Here is a 26,528-nt window from a genome sequence, read left to right as displayed (position 1 = left end):
AACAGATAACAGAGAGATAATAATAGTGATAATAATACCTCAAATCTGAAAAGGACCTTCCTTAATGGAGTGCAAACTATTTTCAAAATTAACTTGTTGTTATTCCCAAGATTATAGCATGGTAGTTGGGAAGCAATTCTTCTATTGAACTTTTGACATCTAAGGTGTCTTAAGGCTTGATGATGAAGGGGAACACGTAAGTGGCCAGTAAGAAATGCCTGGTGTTTCTGTAAGGCTTTGTACCTCCCATTATTTCTGAGCTTATTCAAGATATAATATAAGACTGTCAATGAGAGTTTTCAAAATAAGATAAAAAGAGAAATAAAGACTCTGACCTTTCAAGTTGTCTACTGATAAAAGAAAAAATATGTCATGACTGAAAGGTAATATTAAAGATGAAAACTTCTCAAAAATGTCTACAGACTCTCATCATAAAAGGATATTATAAGCCAGAATCCTCATTTATTAGCACTATGATACTAAAAGCATGACCAAAATAAACAATAAACATGACTATTAGGTTTAAAAAATCACTTAAAAATGCTAAACTAAGATTAATTCAGGTAAATAATTGATTCAAAAAATAATTTCTCATATTTTTTCATATCTGAGTGCCTTTCAGAGTTTCTGACAACTATTTAATAAGAATTCATATTTAATAACTAAGAAGAGAAAAATAATAAGCAAATATTTACTATTTCAGTATATACAGCATTTACTAACATGATGGTCTAATAATGGTAAATTGCAACAAAATTCAATATCAAAATAGGCATTTAATTTTCCATTATCTTTTAAAAAACAAAATCTATGGGGCTCCTGGGTGGCTCAGTCGGTTAAGCATCTGCCTTCGGCTCAGGTCATGATCCCAGAGTCCTGGGATCAAGCCCCACATCGGGCTCCCTGTTTGGCAGGAAGCCTGCCTCTCCCTCTTCCACTCCCCCTGCTTGTGTTCCCTCTTTTGCTGCCTCTCTCTCTGTCAAATAAATAAATAAAATCTTTAAAAAAATAAAATTAAATTAAAAAACAAAAAAATCTAGTTGCTAGTGGAATTAAGTACATATGCTAATTGATGAACCATACACTGAATATTTTCTATATGTTTGATTTATTCTTTGGAAGGAATAAAACAACAGACCTACCAGGAGAATTCTTGTTTGCCATGGTCCTATAAACAACAAATCACTTTACACTAGTCAAATATTTGACCTTATGACAAGTCTAAACATGAATAACCCAGCATTGTGCATCATTTTAATCATATCTTTTTTTCCCTTGGAATTTTTAATGTAATTTATTTGGCACCTTTGTTTTTCTACCACAGAGCTTCGGTAGACCTAACAACATGCAGACGCACACACTGATGAGCCTGGAGCCTAGCAATGATCGCTCTGGAAAGACATCTACTTCTTTGTGGAGGAAAAGTAGGATTAAGTATCAAATTATGGAAAGAGTTTGATTGAAATAGCCTCCTGAGTGATTAAAAGCTCAAAAACGTTATTATAAAAATCAGCCAAGCTTGCAGTTATTTTTTTAAAAAAAATCCAAAAGGCTCTATGCTCGTTAGCTGTCTACCCCAGTGAAACGAACACATGATTAGGTGGCTTGCACCTGTCAGGCGAGCGACAGTGATCTCCAGAGCTGATTATTCTGGGAGAGTGTTACACTAATTATATTTTTTTTAAAAAAGAGCAAACAGGGTACAACAGTCTTTGATAACATTGCTGCCATTAGAAATGTCACAGATATTTACAATGTATTCAAGGTCCTATGTTCAGAGCATCATGCTTAGGAGATGGGTAATGGTAGGCTGCCCTTAATACTAAAATATGCAAGCAGAGCTCCCTTCGGAACAGTATTTAAGAAATCACACCTATTAGTTTCCAGACTCATACAAAATAGTCACGAGAACACATTCACAAGACTATAGTTCTCCACCTTCTCCTTCTCTGCTTCTTAGAGTACCTAAGGCATCTGGGATATGTGGCAGTAATCCTCACAGGGAGTCACAGTTTCTGGAGGGGTGATTCGGGATCTGGTGTTAGATGGAAATGATTTCATCCCACTCCTGCTACTTCCTTCCCTGCAGAGGGCCAGACATTTACAGTACATTCCTGGCCTTTCTGCCTCCTCTCGTTCCCCTCCCCTGGAGAGCTACTTGATTGGTCAACTGGGGAAAAAAGAAATGTTGGGATATGCTCTTTCTTCTTGGGAGAGAATGGTTTGTAGGGAGTGAATATTCTCTGCTCCTTCATGAGACCGATTTTAAAGGGGTCCTTGTCCATACAGATTTTAAGGGGGCCTGTAATGACCAAAACAAGCAAGCAAGCAAACAAACACAGCTAGATTGGCAAAATCTGTCTACTTTGCTATTTACTTTTAGGAACACCATTTGCCAGTAAATATAAACCATACCCTGCAATGTCAACATTAGAACTCATAAGATTGGGTATTTTTTTAATCCCAAACTCTTAAACTCTTTTATTTCTCAAATGATTTATAATCTGGGCAAGATAGGGGTGTTGAGTATTAGGCATGCCAATACCCCAGCATCTGGGAACTAATTAAAAAAATCCTCCCATGTTGGGGGGGGGCGGACACTGACCTGAGAGCAACTCCATAACTCAGAATCACTTCTTTAAATGAATTCTTAAATATCTCTTAGTAGGTCTTCCCACTACTTTTTAAAATTACACTTTATTAATAATCACCTCACTCTTTTGTTCAAAATAGTGATTTAAAAAAAATAGTATTACCTACCCAACAATCTAGCAGGATAAAATAAGCACAGGTTCTCAATTTGGAAGAAGTCACATTTTCAGGTTACTTCTCTGGGCTTAGAAATATAGACATGTCTGGTATGGGCAAGTCCATAATCATAAAAATGAAAGCACTATATGGTGAAGACCAAAGTCAAGATAATTCAAAACAAAAGACTGATATTTTTTTTTGTTTGGAAAGAATTCAATGCAAATGACTTGATTTATTCATTTTATAAATACATATTGGAAATTTATAATACACTATGTCCATTTGCGTTTTCTCAATTGTGCTTCCTTCAGAAATATAACAATGATTCTAAGAAGTTTTCCAAAATATATAATGTTTGAAAACAGTACCTTGACTGAGTCATGGGAGATTTTTTCTGAAAACAGTGTATTTTCCAATCCTTGACACAGTTCTTTTGGAAATTCATCAATACAAGAGGAAGAATACAGCTGTAAAAATCTTTTAAGGAAAAAATGCATTTCCTTTTGGCGCAAAATAAGCCCAGAGTTGAAAAGGGATGTGAGAAGTGTATCATCTGGCAATGAAATTCCAGATCCTGGCTTTGAAGATGCTTAGGGAAGAAAAATACATTAATTTAGAATTACGTTAGATAACAGAACAGTCTCAGTATTGTTGGTATTTGCTCATTAACTGTTGTCCCTGTAAATCACACCACCTCAGCTATCGGCTGCCCATGTAATTCCTCTGTTTTTAAGCTTATACATGAAAGGAATTGCTTTGTGTCACAGGAATGAAGAAAATTTCAGAAGGGTGTGAAGATATTGCTTTAGGTTCTAAGTCTTGACAATGCAAAATATTCTATGTATTCATCTTATTTGGGACTTACCCCAACAAAGATCTTAAAGCAAGAACTTAGGTGCAGGTAATTGATTTGAAAAGTGATCTCAAGGAGCATAAGTGAGAGACTGAACAAAGTGTGATGGCTAGAAGAGCCAATAGTGAGTGAGTTAATGGATGGGCTATAGCTTTGGATAATAAGGGCTTAGTTCTGCTGAGGACCTTCTGAAAAATAACACGTAGAACTGTCTGGAACTGGGAAGCTGGAGTGTTATCTACCAGTTCCCTACCTCATTAATATGTGCGGAATCCCTGGCACTTTGGGCTGTCGTGACAGTGGGCTGAGCAAGTCTCATGAGTTTCAGGAAGAGCTGTACTGGCTAATGTCCACACCCTTTGCTATGGAATTTCTTTTATTCTTGCCCTTCTCATGATGTACCTTTTACACCTGACACCTTTCGGCATGCTTGTCTATCCCACTGCTAACCGTGCTTAGTCACTCTGTGACTCAGTCTATTTGCCCTGCTGGCTTCTCCATCACTGGGCCCTGACACGGGTCAACCTGTCTTTTCCAACTATTTGCACTGATGAACAACATGAAATCACCAATTTCAAGGGCGCAGATAAAACACAACATACATTGTCACAAACACAAGAGGGACTGATGTGAAGCAGATTATACCAGTTTTTCTGGATGTTCTTCAGACAGCATTGATGATATAACAAAAAACTAAACAAAACAACTCAATGGAGTTATATATCTTAGCTGAAGTCCTGTAATTCTCCTCTTCTACGTACTGAATACTGGAACATTCTCTTCTTAAAGTCAAAATTTCATCATGTTCATTTTATAAGCTGTCACATTATGATCACTCTGATTCTTAACTGTTTTGAGCCATGGGCCACTTTGGCAGTCTTGGGAAGCCTCTGGATGCATCCTTACAATAACATTTTTAAATACGGGAAATAAAATATATAGAATGTCAAAGGAAGTCGGTGATGTTGAAATACTATTCTACCCAAAGATCTGTGTATCTCAGGTTAAGAGCCCCTGAAATTTTCATATTCTGATGAGAGTTCACTCCAAAAGATGTCAAAAGCATTTTAAAATTCCCAAATAAGAAACATGACTTAAACAAGAACTGGGAAAAAATGTGTTCTTTCTTAACGCATCAAAAACCTACCTAGCAGTTTGCTCATATTATTAATCCTTTGCAGATGAATATAGTAGCGCAGTAGAAGAATCCATGTAATATCCATTTTAGTCTGAGGTTCTTTTCTAGCATCTGTGTCGTGGCACACATCATCACTTTGATAAGAGCATGTATAGGCAGTCGAGAAGACCACTTGGTAGTTATCTAAAAATAAAAAATAATAATAATGGTAAGTGAAAAAAGTTTGTAAGACAAATATTATGCTTTCCTTGAAAAATAACCATATGGGGGGGAAGAAAGCTCAACCTATAAAGGAAAGAGTGACACATGGGACTACATTTGATTATAAAACATTTTTGTATCACAAAAGACACCACACACAAAGTTAAAAGACAAACGATTGAGAAAAAATATTTAGAACACGTATGAACTGTTTTTCTCAAATATGTACAACACCATGCACCAATCAATAAAGAAAAAGTCAAAGTCCAACAGAAAGTGGGCAAAGAATTTCAACAGTCAATTCGTAGAAAAGGAGACCCAAATAGCCAAAATTTTAGTATCTCTAAAAATCAGAAAAATGCAAATTAAAGTGAAATACTATTTCCCATCCCTCAGTAATTGATAAATACTAAAATCTGAAAATAATAAATAGTGATAATAATGTGAGGAAATGTATGCTCATACACTACTTGTGAGAGCAACTACTTAGGAAAACAGTTTGGCAGGATCTCATACAATTTAAACTGCAGATACTCATATAAGTGGTATAAGTGTACAAGGACTCTCGTGGAAGACATTCATGACACCATTGTTGCAATATCAAAAAAAAAAGGAAACTTGGAAAAATAAACAGATGTCTATTCATTTGCTGGCAATAAAATGAATTACTTAGATCTAAAAGGCAGAGGTATATAGTGTAGTGTCACAGTTCAAATTCCAGATGTACTTCTCACAAGTACATGACTTTGAATCTCTGTACACTGTAGGTTTCTCTGGGCTTTTCACTTCCTGGGTTTTAATTTTCTCATCTTTAAAATGGGCACGGTAGGAGCCTGGATAGATCATGACAACATATACAAGTTAACAAGCAGGTTCCAAATGATACACAGAGTATCATTTGTATAAATTTGAAAAAAAAAAAACCCAGGGTAATATTTTGTATTATTTATGTGTACCTACACACACACACAGTATTTTATTAGGATAGTGGCTGCCTCTGGGAAGGAAAGGAAGAAAGATGAATAGAATCTTTTATGGTTAATGGTTTATGTATGTTTTCTTGGATATTAAGATGAATCCCCATGCTCTTTCCACCCAGTTTAGCAAACAGAATATTCCCAGTACTTTGGAATACTGTGCAAAACTCTCCCTAGTCCCATTTCCTTCCTCTTTTCCTTCCTTCCTTCACTTTTTTTTCCCTATCTCACATTTTTTCTTAGTTTGTGAACTTTGTGTGCTGAGGTACATTTGCTTGTAACTTACTTTTAAAAAGTTCACCATCTAAGAAAAGAAAATCATTTGAATCCTTACAAAGACCTAGCTAAATATATGAGTTTGGTTGAAATTTATTTTTCCTTAAAACTTCAAAGGCCTTATTCTACTGCTTTCTAGTATCTGTCGTTGCTGGGGAGAAGCTGGATGCTAGTCAAATACTCATTCCTGTGTTTGACCATCTTCCCTACTCTGTAATGTTTTTAATGAATTCCTCATTATTTGTGGTGATTAAAAATATTGTTTGGCATCTAGGCCCAGGTCTTTTTCATTCATGCTGCTTGGTATGTAGTAGGCCTTTTCAGTGTGAACACTCATCTCTCCTTGTGGTCTTGCAAAATAGTCTTATATTTATTTCTCATATTGATTCTCTCTCTCTTTTGGTCTCTTTCTGCCTTTCCCTCTCCCTTTCTCTCTCACTCCACATATTTGGGCACTTGATTTATAACAGATGTGACACTGCAATATTGTGAGGAAGGTTGGTCTTTTTAACACATGGTTCTGGGTTGACTGTATACCATATGGAAAAAAAATTAATCTTGACTTCAGCCTCACACCATATACAAGAGTAGATTCTAGATGAATTGCAGATCCTAATGTGAAAAGTAAAAAAAAAAAAAAAAAGATGGTAAAGATAGGAGGGTATTTTATGACTTTTGCATAGAAAAAGATTTCTAAAACTGAACACAAAAAGCATAAACCATAAAAGAAAAGATTTATAAATTAGACAAGATTATAATTATGAATTTTGTATAATCAAAAGGTACCACTAGCAGAATGAAAAGGCAAAGCACGGAGGGCGTAAAAGATATTTGTAATACATACACTCTAGAAAATGGTCATATCCAGAATACTGAAAGAATCTCACCACATTTCTAAGAAAAAGACAGAAAACTCCCAAGAAAACTGAGCATGATTCTTGAATAAGGAGTTCCCAAAAAAGACTAAGCAAAAGCCAATATTGTGTATAATAGTGTCCTACCTTTTTAGTCATCAAGGTAAAATTTAAATTCAAACCCCTTTGAGGAACTTCTTGATAGTACTAAAGTTGAAAATATATATACCTATGTATGACCCAGCAATTCTATTCCTTGGTATATACATAAAAATGTGTACCTCTGTGCACAACAATGTAATATACAAGTGTATTCATAGAAGCATCATTTCTGATAACCCCCAAATATTTATCAACAGTAGAATGGATAATAAATTATTACCATATCCATCAAAGAATGAAATACGCAAACATAGTGTGGAACAAAAGAAGACAGATACAAAAGAATATAGACTATACAACTTCACTTACACAAAAATCAGGTGGCAAAGCTATTTCATGTATTAAAAATCAGAAAGCAGGGAGGTTAAGATGTGTTGACTAACCTTATTGTGGTAGTTATTCCACAATGTATACATATATAAGTCATTACATTGTACACTTTAAACTTACACAATGTTATATACCAATTATATCTCAATAAAGCTGGGAAAAAAGGCAATTGGTAGGCAGTGGAAGTGTGGATGATGTAGACTTCTAGGGTACTGGATTTGTTCTATTTTTGATCCATGATGGTTATACAGGCACTTCCGTTATGACATTGAATGAAACTGTATCTTCATGATTTGTGTGATTTTCCATATTTATGTTATAACACAATAAAATATTATTGTGGTGACTTCCAGCAAATGTGTCCATATAGTATTGGCATGTCCCCTTCTCCTGGAAATCATCCCAAAACAACACAAAAAACAAGTAACAAAAACACAAATTCTATTTTCAATAAATCAGGAAAGAGCTAAAACCCCAAACTACAAGATGCATGGCATTGTGCCCGAAGTAGTTGTCACCAGGTAGAGGATACAAAGGACGCAGAGGATAATACTAAGATGTAAATCTCAGAAAGACATAGCAATGGTGAGTTGCACATTTTTAAAACAGTATTATTGTGCCAGTTAAGTTGAAGCATCTTAAGACCAATTGTTCAGAGTTTAAAGAAAAAGAAACACATATACATTTTGAACGTGTGATGAGCTCTTTAAACCCAAAAAAAAAAAAATTCGTTGTTACGGCTTTTCAAACTACAAATGAAAAAGTCAGTGAAGCACCATATAGAGTAGGTTATCATATTGTGTTGGCTAGAGAAATGCACACAAAAGCCTAGGAACTAAGAAGTTGACATTGCTGAATACATATTCTGAAGTCTAAGACCTCAATGTCCTGTTTGCAATAACTTGCACTGGTTAAAAAAATCAGTAAAAAAAATTGTAGTACTTTCCAATAATAAAATAACTTGTTGAATTCAAGATGTAAATGCACACATGAATTCAGTAACACGTCTGCAGAATTGTATTTTTGCCTTACAAATGCTCACATCTACAGACACTGTTGGTCATGCAGTTTTGCTTGGATTTGTCTAAAGTATCAGCACCAACTATTGAAAGAAGATCTCCTTGTCTGTGAACGATTAGCAATAATGCAACTGAAATATGCAAAATGCTGAATAATCTTTCTGAATTCAGTGGTTTATCCTGGAATAACTCTGTTGACATGTGCATTCATGGTGCAAAAGGAATGATAAATAAGATCATGGTTCCTTCACATGAACCTCAGAAGCAGTGACATCAAACTGTACTAGTAGTTCTTGCTTTCTTCACTGCCATGCACTCATAGTAAAATGAATATATTAATTAAAATGCCAGTTTCACTTAAGAATGTCCCTGATATCTGCCTTCGGCTCAGGGCATGATCCCAGCGTTATGGGATCGAGCCCCACATCAGGCTCCTCCACTATGAGCCTTTCTTCCTCTCCCACTCCCCCTGCTTGTATTCCCTCTCTCGCTGGCTGTCTCTATCTCTGTCAAATAAATAAAATCTTTAAAAAAAAAAAAGAAAGAAAAGAATGTCCCTGATAAAGCAGCAAAATTAAAATTATTAACTACTGACCCTCAAGTACACATCATTTTTCATAATTTGTGTGATGAAATGGGAAGAACACATAAAATGTTTCTACTCAGGCATCAAAAAGAATGTAATCTTGCCATTTGCAATGATGTAGGTGGAACTAGAGTGTATTATGCTAAGTGAAATAAGTCAGTCAAAGAAAGTCAAATACCATATGATTTCACTCATGTGTGGAATTCAAGAAAGAAGGAAAAATAAAATAAGATAAAAACAGAGAGGGAAACAAACCATAAGAGACTCTAAACTACAGAGAACAAACTGAGGGTTGCTGGAGGGGAGGTGGAGACGGGAGGAGGGTTGGGCTAAATGGGTGAAGGGCATTAAGGAGGGCACTTGTGATGAGCACTGGGTGTTTATGTAAGTGATGAATCACTAAATTCTACTCCTGAAACCAATACTATTATATGTTAACTGACTTGAATTCAAATTTAAAAATTTTTTTTTGCTGCATACTGAAATACACAATGGCTGTCTTAAGGAAAAGCACTTGTGATTCAGTTGCAAATGGAATGCACTGCTCCCCACACCCCCTCCTGCCCCTCACCATGGAACACCATTTTTACATAAAAGAACAACTGAGAAGACAAAGTGTTTTCCGAACTTAGGTGTATGGCAAACACCTTCCATAAAGTAGTAGGTCTTCCATAAAGTAGTAGGTCTTCAAGGAAAATAACTGACAGTATTTACTGCCAAAGATAAAATTCAAATTTTTAAGTAAAAATTTAAAATTTTGGAAAATTTGTATATGTCACCATGGGCTTCCCAATACTTAGACTTTTCTGATAAGAATGGTGGTGGTATTTTAAAAATCTGATTTTTAAAAAATTGTCCAGTGAATTGTACCAACACCTAGAAGTCCTGCATAACCCAGGGAGCCACTATTTTCCAAATATCTGATGCATGATATTACAAAATCATGCATAAGTAAAAGATCCATTCAGATTGAAGACTAATGTGTTTTAATGTAACAGTAAAAAAGGTTCAATGATATTGTTTCATAGTCTACATTGGAACTGACCTTTAAGAAAGTACCACTTATCAGTGTTGGTTTGGTACCAAAGAATAATGTCCACAATTACCTGAAAAAGCTCTTAAAATAGTCCTCCACTTTCTATCTACATATCTGTGTGAAGCTGGATTTTCTTCACATATTTCACCGAAATCATTATGCTCTAACAGGCTGACTGCAGAAGTAGGTGTGAGAGTCCAGCTATTTTATTAAGCCAGACATTAAAGAGATTTTTAATGTTATTTATGCCAACTTCTAATGGATTTATTACTGTTCTTTTAAAATTAGGTAATAAACTTCAGTATTAATTTCTAATGTAACTTTATTTCTTCTAAAATAATAGATTTGCCCAATTTTTAATATAATGAATTTTGAAGTAAATTTGGGTAAATTATATTTTTCTACAAAATTATACATTTTACAAAAATTTTTTTAAAGATTTTATTTATTTATTTGACAGAGAGAGCACAGGCAGGGGGAGGAGCAGGTAGGGAGAGAGGGAGGAGCAGGATCCCCACTGAGCAGGGAGCCTAATGGGGGGCTCGATCCCAGGACCCCGGGATCATGACCTGAGCTGAAGGCAGACGCTTCACCGACTGAGCCACCCAGGCGCCTGCATTTTACAAAGTTTTTAAAATTTATTTGCTTCAAGTTAAACAGAAAAAAACTCAAATAGTTTAATTTCTCAATAGCAGTGATTACCTTCCTCTTATCATTTATCTCTTTTTTACTGTAATTAATTTTCCTAAATAAGTTGGCTAATAGCTTATTGTTTTTTCCCTGAAATTATTTTATTGTTTTTGTTTCCTAGTTTATTATATACATATCATAAAATGATACAAAATAATGCCGAACATACCCTTCATGTCAATTAATTTAAATTGGCTAAAGTTGCCTATTACCAAAAAGTAAAATACTATCAAGTTCTAAAACAAAGAAAACCCAACTCCGTGTTCTATTGAAGAGGCATACTTAAAATAAGATTATTTAGAAAGGCTGAAAATAAAAGAATGGGCAAATGTGTACTGGGACAATGTAAACCAAAAAAAAAGTGGTATTTGCGAACCTACTTTCATACAAGCTAGCATTCTGGCCAAAACAGGTTCTCCCCTAAAGCCTCCAGAGGGATGTAGTTCTGCCCACACCTTAATTTTACCCCAGTGAGACTTATTTTAGACTTCTGACCTCCTGAACTGGAAGATATACCTTGTGTTGTTTTAAGCCACTAAACTGTGGTTGTTTCTTGTAGCAGGACTAGGACACCAATACAATGACAACACCAATTGCAGAGGACCCAGTTACTTGCAGAGGAGGTGAAAGGAAGACTTCCCCTCCACGCCCTTGGATGTCTTTTGACTATTTACTATTTTTATTTTTTAAAGATTTTATTTATTTATTTGAGAGACAAAGGAGAGAGAGAGAGAAAGTGGGGGAAGGAGAGGGAGAGAGAATCTGAAGCAGACTCTGAGCTGAGTGCAAAGCCCGACGCAGGGCTCAATCCCACGACCCTGAGATCATGGCCTGAGCTGAAACCAAGAATAGGACATTCAACTGACTAAGCCACCAGGTGCCCCTTTGGAGTTTTGATTCTTGAGAATAAATTACCTATGTAAAAAATTGAACTAAATTAAAAGAAAAAAAGGAACCTCTGTACATATTTGACCAATGTCATCTGGTCTTTAATGTCACAGGAGAAAATTAATACCAGTTCAATTTTTCTTTCTTTATAGAAAGGCCACTTTTTCTGATTGAATACTTACTATTATTTTCTTTGTCTTTATAATCCAAAAGTGATGCCAGAATTTGTCCAGGTATAACCTGCACTATACATTTATCTTCAGAACTTTGGTGGGAGGTGTATCCCATTGCAATGGTTTCCCTCTAGCCACAGCCAGAGATGCAGGGGTGTCACTGGTTCTGGGCCAGTATTTATGCTAATTTCCCTGCATTTTTCAGGTGGTGAGAATTCCAACTTTACAATCTCAGGTGGGGTTCCAACTTTTCCCAAGTGGCTCATTTTTGGCCCTGACTGGGCAACGTGTTTCTAGTCCTCAATTTGTAGACAAGTCCACTCTGAACCTCAGTTCTATATAGTTAGCTGGGTTCTGACCTTCCCTACCGGCAGGGCCTTCCTTCCAGATGTCCTCTTTGACCAGGCATTCAAAGTCCCAACCCCAGCTGTTCTCTCTCCGATGAGGTCCTCACCTTCAGCCCTTGCTTATAATCACTCATTTTACTTTGGTAACTTGAGATTTTCTTTTCCTGATTTCATGCTCAGGTATAAGTTAAAACAATTTTGGTTCTATGTCACCCAACCTTGTTATATGTTTGGATTGGGGAGGGCAAAAGCATCTTTCATGTCAGCTCAATCCAAAAGGGTGATGCATAATTCTGCACTTTGATTTCCTGGTAATACTTTCTTTTCACACCCAACACAGTGATCAAGGGCACAGCTTTTAGAACTGGGTAGATCAGGGTTTGTAACAGCAGTAGAAAATAATCCTAGTTACATAACCTCTCTGAGGTCTTTTCTTCATTTACTATATGTGCATAATACACTCTCAAGGAATCTTCCTAAAGGATAAATGAAATCACATAAGAAAGCACTAGCACATAGCACCAGAAGTCACTGGTCCCACTATTATCTAGCACTTGCTGCATTATGGCTTTCTCTGGTTGTGTCAGTCTTCAACTGTTTGGGCACTGCTGAAGGTTCCAAACAATTTTGCTACATTTCCTTTGGTTCCCTGAAGTGTCAGTCTTCCTCTGAGTCTTCAAGATAGCATTCTATTGCATCTGTTACTTCTTATTTTTCATTGTTGACTCAGTATAGAATAAAGAATCTCTCCACACCTAGTGTCTAATAATAGAGGGTGGAGAATGTATGCTCTGCTCTTGGACATGGGACTGTTCCTTCTCGAATTTAAGTGATCAAAGTGCAGAGCACTCAGTGAAACTTCTAGAATCTTGCAGGTATTGGGCCAGGATGGCTTTGCTTCACTGAGGATGGTTCTCATCATACCCTGATTGTCTCAACTGCTTATACTCTGAACTGATACAGAGCATGTGCACACACATGCACACGCACACGTGCACACACACACACACACACATCACTGTTATTAGCATAAATGATTTACCTCCATTTTCATCCGTAAATTGAATAATAATTTTGGAATTTGAAGATGTAATGTGTTCCCCCAGCTCCCCACCAATGGACAATTGTGTCTCGGAAGACTAGAAGAAATCAACATGGTGGTATAGGAATGGCATCCCAGTTTTTAGTTGGTATTGACCCATGTCTCTGAACCAGGGGCAAGGCAGTAAGAAAAGAACAAATCATACTTTTTCAGGCTGGAAGGTTTTCTCTCTTTCAAGAGGCAGAGCATATATTAAAGGTCAGCTGTGATCCTTAGTTCTGCTCTACAGATCTCTTTCTACATTCAGACAATAGGTTCACCAACATTAGCTTTTAGCATGACACACATTTATGTTTTTCTATATACCAAGTGTATGTAGTTGTCAGAGACTGCATCCAGGACCACTAATCCTAAATGTTACTAAATGTTAATGTTAATTAAAATTCAAAGTGTCTTATAGAATTTAACAATTTTTATCCTAGCTGAATTTTTATATTAAAGTCCCAAGAAAATCAGGACAAAAAAATAAGTATATTTTAATACAAGTAGGCCCAAAGTAGGCATCTAATAAATGTTTTTTGCACTGAATCATTACCATCATTTCAGGTTCTCTATTCCCATAAGACAATGGAGGGGAAACCTCGATAAACCAGATCAGCTGAATCACTCAGTTACCTTATTGTCCTACAGATATCATACAGTAGCTCTCTGGTACACGTACTAATCTATTCTGGCACCCATACACATGACTAGTCTATTCTGTCATCATGGTTCTCTGATGGGAAAATGTGCTTTCTCTGCACTCTGCTACCCATATCTCTGGTCTATTTACACCTCCCCTACAACATACTTCTTCTGGAAGAAAATGCTCCTAATTAACTCACATGCCCATCCTGCCTGTATCTAGCTTTAGTTTAATCTGCCTCCATTAATATGGTTCTCTTAAAAGATGCATTTATATAATTTCAAGGTATATGCCTGTTCTGACTGTCAATGACTGGAAGCTCATGGAAGGCAAGACTCACTTCGTTGATGTGTTCCACAACTACTCCTTCCCCCTGCATGTAACTATCTGGTACAGTGCTCTCCATACAGCAACAATGGCTATCGATCACCACCTCGTGTACAGATCAATGCTAGTGAAGGTGAGATTACTGAGCAGGTTTTCTCCTGGATGCTAATTTATGCTAAAGCAAATAAAATCAAACAAGTTTTATTTGCTGCTGTTGCCCTTTAGCAATTCCTTATAACATGAACCTCACTACCATCTGGGTATTTGAAGCAATCTGGAGGGAATTCAGTACCTCCTTCCAACCCAAATACTGAAGTAAGGGAAATCATCAACATGAATTAATTATCAGTCTGCTAGGGAAATACTGGAGGGCAAAACTATTATCCTTAAGGCAAGGCAAAATGCAAAATAGACTGGACTTCAAAATTTGGTCATTTCAAATTAGTATTTTGGTAAAATAGTAAAGGAGTGTTAATGGTACAAAATAGAAACTTAAAATTGGAATACGTTACGAAAACTACTAAAATAGACAAAGAAAGCATACGCTGTAGCATCAAGCATAGCCAAGATGAAGACTACCTGCTCAGCTGGATCAACTAAGATCATTTGGATAGGGGATGCTGTTCCTCACGGCATGTGCCCATGGGTGCCAACATTAGTAAATCACTGGAACACCTTTTCCTGTCTTTCCATACAGTGGCTCAGAATTCTCCTCAGGTCACTACCAGCCATAGACTGAACTTGTCATGTATAGTAGTCTGGATTATCGTTCAGCACATTCATGCCCCTCTCCCTTTCTCTATAGGCAGAGTAGATTTCCGTTCCTCACTGATGTTGGACTTGGCCATCTGGTTTGCTATGATCAGTGGGGTGTGGTGTGGAGAGAGGCCTTGAATGTGCTTCTGTGATTTAGCTTGGCCCCTTTGATGTGGTGCACGCCACGAGAAGAGCATGGCCCAGACAGCCATGGCCTCTGCAGCCTGGGCTTCATAACAAATGTGCATGGATCACACCCGAATCAATGTACAGACTGAAACAGAATACATGAGACAAGTCAAAGAATGAATTCTTGTTGTAAGCTACTAAGTTTTAGGGCTGTTTGGTATACACCATAATTTTGGTAATAACTGATTAATACAGCATTTTAGATGAAATTGATGAAGCAAAATCCCTCCAGGCAATAAAGCAATAAAATAAGAAAACGACACCTCAGCATAAAAAGTCCATCTAATGGTTTAACCTCGGGCAATACGTTTTTAGGTTGGAAAGGAAGAAAGCCAAGGAAGGGGACGGTGTCAGACACTAACCCTTTGGCTAAAGCTGACTTAACACTTCAGCAGAGTAAGCTGCTGCCCACAAGTATCTTTCCAGAGGCTTTAGGAAGACCACTCCCACCCCCACCAGGTTCAAGTACCACTCTTCATTCCCTTTGGCTCAATGCTTCACCTAGTGCCAAGGAAAATTAATTATGGTTGTTACTGAAATGTCAGTCTGGAAGTAAGACTCTAGCACCTTACTTCTTAGAACCCATCCAAGTGCTCAGTACATAAGAGCACTTAATGAATGTTTTTCAAATGAATGAATGGACAAACACATAAATGAATGTTAAATATGTCACTGTTCATCTGACTTAGAGGTTTTGATTATAGTTTACTAACTAACAAAGGAGTCCTAAATGAGAAAAAAATAAATAGCAGTGAGGTCAAGTTTAAATTCTAACCTCTCCTTCATTAATTCATTTAACAAATATGAATGCCTGTAATGTGGAAGTAATGTGTGATTTTCTGTGGTCGGGGCAGCAAACAAAATAAAGTCCCTACCCTCAGGAAGCTGATGATAGTTTAATGGAGAAAGAACTCAAAATGTGTACACCCATGTACACACACACACACACACACATTTAAAATATAAGAAAAAGCACAGAGAGCTACATGAGAGTATGAGAGCAAGTACACATTTTAGAGGATCAGGAAAGGACCCACAAGTAAATATTTTTAAAAGGCCTCATTTGACATGTGTGAACTGGAAAAGAAGCAAGACAGAAGGGAACACCATTTTTCACAGAGCCCTGCATCTGCAACGCAGGAGCTGACAGAGTAACATGTACATATGCACAATGAAATGATGTCCCTTTGTTTTGGCAGCGAGGCCCTAAGAACCCTCTCCTCTCCCTGAGGTTCCTCACACCATTATCCTCTCTAAGCTAAAACCCAACAAATCACCACAATTAAACCTTTGCAACTTGATTAAACATTGCATATATCAGGTTTTTATAAAATACCTACACATTTCAAACATACCAAGCAAATAATCTGTGTATGAAGACAGAAGATCCACAGTGGCAAATTCTGGGATATTTGGTAATGCCCCTTGGCTAACTTTATCAGTTCTAGCATTCTTCTTTCCAATAAGTAGATTAATTTCCAACACAGCTTCACTGACCTAAAATGAATCCAGAATTACAATCCATAAATGTAAGCTTTCTGATTCATAGATTATCCATTAGGTAAATAACGTGAAAAAGTGAATTCATAAAATAACATTCAATATACATTGGAAGAAAAAATAAAGATAATCTGGAGAACAACATGTGATCCCCAACATGTAGTTTATATCATTGTCAAACAAACCATTACTGTTGACAATTTAATTAATGTATGAGCAACTTTAAATAGGCTCTCTCACCTAGCTCTGACAGATATTTACCAAAATGTCAAAATGTGCACATATGTATCTGCCAATACTTTCATCAAAGGAAAGCTGAAACAAACAAAGCCAGGTCTGGCTAATAAAGATTAAAAACATTACGTATATAAGGAGCATTTCTAATCTTCCCCAGAAACATCATCAGCATAAATCTGAAAGAATGTGAATTTTCCTTTCTCTCATAGAGATACATTGTGCTGTCCTAACAGCTGGCAGGTAGAGGATACAGACAGGACAGTAAAGAAAAAGATTAAATAAAAATCACACCAACCTGGGCAGCAGCTCTTATTACAATCCAGGCCAGTGAACTGTACATTTCAAATTTATTTACTATTGGTTCTTTAATAGAACTATGCCTTCTGGTAGAAGCCTAAAAAATATAGCACATGCATTATGATAAAGATAAAGATATCATGAATTTTCATGATAAATTTTCTCATCGTCTGAAGAGAACATTTCAGTAGAACACTATGTAGCCATTAAGAATAATAATATAAAAAATAATAATGTATATGTATCTATTGACATGAAAAGATGTTCAAAGTATATTGAAGAAAGAAAAGTGAAAGTTACAAAATAGTATGCAAAGTATGATCCTATTTTTAAAAGGACACGTACACACATATACTCCCTGTATATACAAGCAGAGAAAATGATTAACAGTGGTTATCCTGGGTTTTAAGGGTGATTGTTTTTATCATCTTTTCTAATTTTTTAACAAAATAAACACAAAGGGCATTTTAAGGAAAGTATATACTTAAAATGATAAGTTGAATATATTGTGTGTAAGGATGTCAGAAATAAGAACATCACTTAAAGATTTTTGATAGGTATTTGCTGTCATCTTTTCAATACCCTCATCTCCACATCTCACAGATGAGGAAACTAGGCTTAGAAAGGCCCCAATCACCCTGCTGGTATGTCTTGAAGTTAGGATTCAAACCCAGACCAGGGCTCTGGTCACTCTGCTCTGTGGACTCTCCATAAAAGTGAAACAATAGTGTTTTCTTTTACTGGTTTACAAAGCATTGTCTTTATTAGAACAAACTTCTAATGTGGTATTTCAATGGTTGAATGTGTCTGGATAAATTCTTATTTGTCTTTCGCTGTTTTCTGTGCTTCTAGTAATTGTATGACTTGCTAAAATATTTATATTATGTCACACAAAAAATAATGTGATATTGTATGGAATTATGCTATTTTTTTCATTCAAATTTTACCTTATTCAAGCTCTTAATTATAAACACTTTTCTAGTAAAGGCCAAAAAGGTAGATATATTATTATCCTAGCATCGTATTAATTTGCATTGCTACTTGCCATGGAAACAAAGATTTTTGTTTCCTCTTACTAGAAATAAATATGTTATCACACCATAAAAAGTAAGTTTTCTACATAATCGTTTTGATAAAAAATAAAATAATAGCTGCTGTATCCACCTAAGCAGCTACCACATGAATAATTCAACTGACTGAAAGCCTGTTTGCCTAAAGGTTTTAAGTCATGTCTATGCTATCTCAAAAATTAGAGAAAAAATCTCTTGGTGGGTCAAAGTTGGGATGAATGATAAAAAGCCTACTGAAATTTAAAAAGTAAAAACTAAAAGTTCCTGGGCTCATATATCTCCAATGCACCCACATCCTGCCCACAGGATCTCCCTCAGTCTAGATCCCTGTCATTCAAGTGTGGCCCCCAGACGCCAGCAGCAGCATTAACCTGGAGCTCCTTAGAAATGCCAAACCTCAGACCCCAACCCCAACTTAACCAAATCCGATTCTGCATTTTCACAGGATCTCCAGACGTGCTTCTGCCCCTTAGTTTGGAAGCACTGTTCTACACAGAGGCGTGATGCAGATAACATGCCTCTGCAACTCTTCGCATGGCTCCCTCCTCATCCAACAAATCCCACCTTGAGCCTCATGTCTTCCCCAACAGAGTCATAAACAGTCCCACCAACCCGAGGTCTCTCCTAATCACCAATTTCACCACCTAAATCATCTCTCCTTCCTCTCTTCCCTCCCTCCCTCCCACCTTTTTTCCTCTTGCTTCTTCCTTTACTGGTTCATTGTCTGTCTTCCTCTACTGAAAGGTAAGCTCCATGAGAACAAGGACTAAGTTTGTCTTAATCACTGTTTAATACCCTTCCAGAATAATTGTCTGGGTCATAGTAGATGTTCAACAGGTATGTGATGAATAAATGAATGACTCTATCAAAAGGTGATCTGTTTGTACACCGTATCAGTGATGAAAATCTTACTTTTCCATCTGCTTAACCAATATATCATTTCTTGTAATTTCCTGATTACACGGACTCATCACACACCTACATTTCATGTATAAAATTTTAACAGGTAAAAGTGTCCACATGAACTCTATTTCCAGAACCTTATATAAAATATCCAAAGGAGTATCTGAACATGAGTGTGACTATAAAGTAATGAATTAATTTCTCCAAGTCATACAGGAAAATCAGTCTTATTATTTCTATAGCACAGAGTTACCAAAATAGCAAGTTCAAAGATAACTAACTTAAGATTTCTAATAAAATAGTTTATTACCTTAAATGTTAATGGTGATGTTGAAAGTTTGTTTTTTGGCTTTCTCATATGTAAAAATAATAGGGCCATTTCTAAGTAGGCATCTCTTATCAACCTAAAATTATATAACATTGTACTTATTAATAGCTTCACCATTCATAATCATTTTGCATCATTTTCCACAATTTCTGAGCTAGTGAAAGGTAAAAATAGACAAAACCAGTATCTGTCCCACCAAACTCACACCTTCTTTTCACAGCACTGTTGGCATAGACATCAGTACCTTCCTCCCCACTAAAATTGGAAGCTCTTGAAGAGACATTCTACCTTGTCCTGTGCTGGCAACACTCCAGACATGACTGCTCTGAAGCCCAGCATCAAAACTGTTCTAGAATAGTCCAGCACACAGGGCACGAAAGAAGTGAAAATCGGGGCTGAAGGAACCTGCCTTGCAAACCAGACCTCTCTATCTTCCTACGCTAATTAAAATGGAAAGAGACACACAGAATTATGCAGAAAGTAGTGATTTTGTATGGGTTAGGTCTGTGTATCTGCTATCAAACCTGTCAGTTGGGGCCATTTAAAATAGTACACTTGTAATAATGCTGGCTTAAAATCCATCTTAAGATGATTTCTATATAGAATTAAGTTGGTCAGCCCTGGTCCTGCTGACAGAGTAAACATCCACATAAATCTTTTACAATTTCACATCCATGGGAGGCAGCTAGAATCCTGGGGCAGACAGGAGTTCTATGTGTGTAAAGACTAGATGCAAATTCACAGTCCAGTATGCCACCATGATAACTGTTATCATCAACCATCACTAAAAATAAGGCCTTGGGTCAGAGCCAAGGTCAATAATCATAAAAAGGTAGTCAGTAAGCCTGTTGGACAATGGACCCTAGTAAACAAGTCCTGCAGTGGGAAGGGGTCTCCCAGTCATCCCAGCCTTGAATGTTCAATGTACTACCAAAACATGGGGCTTCAATCAAAACATATATTGTTATAATAATGGAAAGATTTTTTTTTACCCTGAGTTTTGATCATTTCTCAAGCTTAGCTGTATAGCTTCAAATAAACTCTCAAGTTGTGAACTTGGAGATTTCTCTTCCATCAATATTTGACGTTCTATTTTGCCTGAAAGAATAAAAAAATACATACAAAAATGGTTTCTCCTTTTTCTATCATTTAGAACTTCAGAATAAATATTTCATGCTGGAACTTCAGAAAACTGGATATGCTGTCCTCTCTTCCCATCTGTCTGTTGTTTTTGCTGTACGGTCAGCTAATAGTGAAAGATCTTTTGCTTCCTTTCCCAAGAGTCTCCAGGCTCACCCTGCCTTTAGTTAGCAACATTGAGTCGAAGCCTCCTTTGGCTTTCCAGACACAAATGTTCTACCATCTTATTTTTCTATTTCCTTACTTTGTACTTTCTTTTTCTCCTGTAGGGCTCATTTTCTTTGTCTACATCCATGTCCTCTTTCCTCTGTCTAGTATTACAGATATCATAGAAAACATCTCTGTTAAAACAAATCCTAAAAAGTCAACAAACACTTGAAAACAATCACAAATGATGCAAATGCTTTAGGACTCACACAGCTCTCAGGCCTCATGGTGAGCTGCAGCCTTTACTGGAATGGCACTTCTATAGCCGAAAGGGCAAGAAAGGGAAATCTTTTATCACTATAAAAAGGATTCACAGTTTTCATGCAGCATGTGAATAGGGCACAGAGCCTCCCAGTGTTAAGTTCACATCTGGGTACTATCATTTAGTAGCTGCTGACCTAGAGAAAGTTACTCAACCAGACTGTACCTCATTTTCCTTATCTGTCAACTAGGATTGGCCATGCCTATCCTGTAGGGCTGTTGTAAGAATTAGCAATATGAGATGTTAGATATTGATTACTACAGTGCCTCACATCTAGTAGATGATCAACAAATGATAGCAATCATCATCATCACTCTTCTCACGGCTAAAATAACCACCATAAAATTATATGAATGTATTATGCAAATACGTATGGTACATAAGTTATAAATATAGGTGTGCTATAGCTATTTAATTTAAATGGGTATGTATCTTTTATAGAAATTAACTAAAATGCCTAGCTAAGGAATAAAGTTATGAATAAAAAATGTCTTCCAAGCATTATTTAAGAAACATTATTTATAGCTAATTGGCTGATGATGACATTTTTGAGTCAAACATGAAATTTTTCATAAGTAGGGTCAATTGTAATTATAAAAGACACTAAGAAGCAGTACTTCCCCCCCCTTCTTGATATAAACTTAAAAAAAGCAGTGTTCTCTTTGTCTCAAACTGAGTCTGGCAGAGGTCTTTGCATCACTAAGCCCTTTGTAAAGTCTGTGCTTTTTATAGTCACTGACCAGGTTTTCAAGAAGCCTATCGTTAATAGGAAAAAAAAATTCCATAAATTTTATTATAGTTCTGACCCCAAGTACATCTTACCTTTCTGAAAAAGAATTTCAGCTTCCACCTCAGGTTCTTCCACTGCTGATACCTGACAGAGTTTCAGTGCTATTTCAAAAAGATGAAGGGCAGGCAACCACTTCGAGGGATCCTTCTTTTTACTGGTCTGGTATACTTGTTTGGCCACTGTGTGTCCTACAAGGAACAGGTTGTTCATAACAAGCCTCCAAGTTACCAGACCTCTCTCACAGTCAGTTCTGTCACGAACTCTGGGAGTCTTTACTTTTTAGCATCTAAGAAATATTTTCTTAAAACTCAATACCCAGATATTCCAATGAACTGTAACAGTAGCCCTTTGCAAGTTTGATAAATTTTGACATTTTCTCATTTTTAAAATGAAGGATAATTTCTCAAGTCTCTTTCATTTCTAAAATTTCATTATGTTCTACAAAACAACTGTGTTCCTAAAATGAGGTTGTTAGCAGGGAAACATCTGGAAGTTTTATGAAGTTTTATATTGTTCCCAATAAAAAATTTGCATATATTAATAGGCAGTAATTTTGTTTCTATTCAGCTCTATTAGTGGTTGCTTGCTATGCATATTTTGTCATTGCAACTAGATGGCAAAAGCCATTTGGATAAGGGCCATGTGCTATACTTCTTGTGTGGTCCCATCATCACTTAACATAATGAAGGACTGTTGTATTGTTGAAGAGGCATTAGATTTAATCTGTGTGCCCTCACAGACAGACAGACAGACAGGCAGACAGACAGATATCTATTTAGCATGTATTTTCTGAGTGCTGGATAAAATGGAGAGACTGGAAAAAAAAATGAGAAAAGAGAAAAATAAGAGCTCAGGTTTATTAGGTGCTTTCTACAATCCAGGTACACGCCCCAGCACTTAAGCATTTTCCCATGTAATCCTCCCAACTCCGGCCGGATTTCATTAGTACACTCACTTTACATAGGAGAAAGCGGAGACAGTGAGATTTACACAAAGTAATTTGCCCAAAGTCACTTGACTAGTAAGTAGCAGGGCTGTGATTAGAACCGAGGCAAGTCTGGCTCCAGGACCCACACTCTAAACTATGACAAGAGTCAGATCGTGGAGCTCAGTGTTTAATGGGGAATGGGAATAGCCTGAGGGGCAATTAAAATACTGTGTGCTCAACTGTGTGACAGTGGAAGCACAGGGCGACTTGGTGGCAGGTTACAGGGGCCTTCCCCCAGACCCCAGAAAGGTTAGGGAAACCTTGCCAGAGAATGTGGCTGTTGGGGCTGGCAGCTGATGATTGCCTTGTCTTTTGATAATTTTTAAAAAGGAAAATGTTGGGGGGGCGCCTGGGTGGCACAGCGGTTAAGCATCTGCCTTTGGCTCAGGGCGTGATCCCGGCGTTGTGGGATCGAGCCCCAACATCAGGCTCTTCCGCTATGAGCCTGCTTCTTCCTCTCCCACTCCCCCTGCTTGTGTTCCCTCTCTCACTGGCTGTCTCTATCTCTGTTGAATAAATAAATAAAATCTTTAAAAAAAAAAAAAAGGAAAATGTTGGGATAAAGAGTAGAAGGCAGGGGGTGGAAACTCATCAAGAGGAAAGTTGAACAGCACAGTGGAGAAATATAAGCAGAAAGGTAGTGTCGGATTGCGGAATGATCCAGCTGCTGGGTCCCAGCTGAAGTGCTGGGTCCGAGCCGGTCACTGGTACTACCACATCACTTGAGGCCTTGAACAAGTCCCAACTTCTCCTGGGTCTTGAGTGTCCTCCTCTGAAAAATGAGGCAGTAGAACTAGAAAATATCTAATGTCCCTTTGGCTTCTGAAATTTTTCAATTCCAAAATGCTATGCCCTACAAAGAGCTTTCAAGAAACTGAGAACTTTTTAAATTTTTAGTTGAGGAATAAAAGGAAGGAGGGTGGGAAAAGTGTATCTCTCCCTCTTTCTTTCTCTCTTATCCAGGGAGAATACGGAGCCTTGACTGGGGACAAGGCGGGTTGGTAGCACACTGATGAGAAGATGGAGGTGAAGAAACTGAGCCTTGCTTCCAGGGTGTTCCCAGGCGAGCAAGGAGGCCAGGCATGGACCAGTGAGAATCACCAGCACCTACAAAGCTGTTAGAACAAACTAGGCGCCCTTCTAACAAGGAGCACAGTCGCTTCATCGCACAACAAGCCAGTGAGATGGGTACTTTTCTTAACCACATTTTATGAGAGAGGAAACTGAAGCACAGAGGAGTTAAAGTGACCTGCTCAAGGAAATCCTTCTCCAGAGTCCGTGCTCTTTACCCCCACAGTGACCAATTGTGAGTAGATCCCAGGCAAGGATATGCTAACATCACCTGTCCAATACAACCTCTTATTTCAACACAGCTCTTATATGTCTCACTTCTTGTTTCAAATTATACCACAGCTATTTATTAATATAAAACAATAACAAGTATCTTCATGTAATTTAAGCAGGTATATATATATATATATATATATATACACATACAGATAATATATAAATATAATTAATATAAAACAATAACAAGTATCTTCATGTAATTTAAGCAGGTATATATATATACACATACATATATATATATACACATACACACCATATATGAAATACATATTATATATAATAAAGTATTAATATATAATAAAAGTACTTGAATTGCCTTCTAGATTTTTGTGAAGATTAGGAACAGACTTGTTATAGAAATTACCGACAGTTTTCTTTCTCTGTCCCCCTAACTGGATAACAGGCTCTCTGAGGGCAGAGACGGTGACTGGCTCCCTCTTATATCCCCATTCCTCAGCATCATTCTTGCAACTTTCTTCACTCCTATTATACAATCAATCAGTAATCTACTTTTTCACCTTATGAGAAAGTTCAAGGTTTTGTCATCAAGGGGAAAAATAATCTCAAATAACCATGATGTTTATTTTCGGTTTTATAAAAACAATCTCAAAATGCCTTTTTCTGTCAGAGGCTTTCACAAAGAAAAAACAACTATTTAAGTGGCTCTATTCTTATGATGCAATCTATACACTCACTATAGAGGAAAACCGTCAAGAAAGCATCAAATCAGATGATTTTATGCTTCATAATATTGAAGTGCTCCTGTTTCCAATAAACATCAACTCTGTGAAAAAGAAGTTGTGAAACTGATGTTGTTTTGACAGAAAATCTGCTTTTGGTTTTGTTTTTTAAGTCTGTATTTAATATAATATAACAGAAAGCAAGCTGTTCTGCCTCAAGTGAGTCTAAAAAACGGCGGCACTATTGTCACTGAGTGGTGACACATCTTCAAGATTAGGAAGTCATGAAAGCAGGGAATGCATTTGATTTAACACAGTCTGTACAATTTAACACAATCTGTGCTTTAAGCTCTTGTAGCAATCGAATATACTGATAATACAACAAATTGTGGACTAAACATGCACAAAAATAGCTCTCATGGGATCAGATTGCTGGAAGGAATTCTAGAGGTCTGCTAGGCCAGCCGAATTTCATAAATTAGGAAACTCAACAATGTAGAGGTGATGCAATTTACCCAAAATAGCAAAATTCATATCTGATGATGATGATGATAACAGAGAATCATATAATAATAATCAATAATCATGAGGGGGAGAAGCAGAAGGGACATTGGGGAGAAGATTCTGGACAGATGATGGTTTGACCACACCTCTGTTCCCCCCTTCTCCATTCTAGTCCAACCATCAGCTTCTCCTGAGCTGAGCAGCTACGGGTACAGGAGGCAAATGGGCCCCAAGAGGTGAAGGGTAATGTTTTAAAATGTAGGTTTTATTATTGTTCAGGTGTGATGAGGTCAACAGGCCCACTGAAAAGATAGTTTGCTACACTTCCCAAGAGGATGGGGCACATACCAACCATATAGAAAAGCACAAAAGTCAGGAGGTAGAGGGAGAAAGGGGAAAATGTGGATGAGAACTTTTATTTTAGATTTTGTAGGAAGGGAGAATTAGGTTAGGGTAAGCAGGCTAAGCAGATTTAGGATTGGCTAGTTTGAATAATTTCAATGGGCTCTGCTAGTAGTCTGATAACTGTCCCCAGGGTGATTAGGGCAGGAAAATTGTGGCTCAGCATGTCAGAGCTCAGCAAAGGACAATAAGGGAGCCCAATAAAGGTTCAGAGGATGGGCTCTGGAATAGTTTGCATATAAAAGGCATGCTTACAGGACAGCAGTTTGCTAATCTCTAGGAACTTACTAGCTCTGGGAAGTCCTTCCCTGGTCAGCAGGGCCCCAGACATCAAAACATCAGAAATACAGAAATGGAAAAGGCATGATTAATATAGGTTAGAACAGAGAGCCGCTACAAAATTTTCTGCCCTCTGAGCTGGACAAAAGCTGGGGAGCTAGAGGCAGGCAGCCTTGGGTCAAAGACCAGAGACGGTGTCCAAGAGAAAGCTTGAAACGATCTGTGAGCTTCTGGGGAGGACAGCACCGGTTGGTTCCACTTTGGTTCCCCAGGGCTGTACGCCTCCTGTTTCTTGCTCCGACAACTCCCAT

General features: G+C 37.2%; 1 protein-coding gene across 1 annotated transcript in view; it reads right to left on the bottom strand.

Moving 5' to 3' along the window:
• Positions 1–26,528, bottom strand: part of CFAP54 (cilia and flagella associated protein 54) — a 211,608-nt gene that overhangs the window by 49,231 nt on the left and 135,849 nt on the right. Inside the window, exons 39-45 of the mRNA XM_034643671.1 lie at positions 22,047–22,202; positions 20,608–20,713; positions 19,598–19,691; positions 17,313–17,411; positions 16,636–16,777; positions 4,752–4,925; positions 3,120–3,340 (exon numbers count right to left, since the gene is read on the bottom strand). Of these exons, the coding sequence (XP_034499562.1) occupies positions 3,120–3,340; positions 4,752–4,925; positions 16,636–16,777; positions 17,313–17,411; positions 19,598–19,691; positions 20,608–20,713; positions 22,047–22,202 (992 nt within the window). The remainder of the gene's footprint in view (positions 1–3,119; positions 3,341–4,751; positions 4,926–16,635; positions 16,778–17,312; positions 17,412–19,597; positions 19,692–20,607; positions 20,714–22,046; positions 22,203–26,528) is intronic.

This window comes from Ailuropoda melanoleuca, chromosome 15 (assembly GCF_002007445.2).
Source record: "Ailuropoda melanoleuca isolate Jingjing chromosome 15, ASM200744v2, whole genome shotgun sequence".
In the NCBI taxonomy this organism is placed as follows: domain Eukaryota; kingdom Metazoa; phylum Chordata; class Mammalia; order Carnivora; family Ursidae; genus Ailuropoda; species Ailuropoda melanoleuca.
Note: the sequence above shows the minus strand (reverse complement) of the source record. Positions and strands in the feature narration are given on the sequence as shown.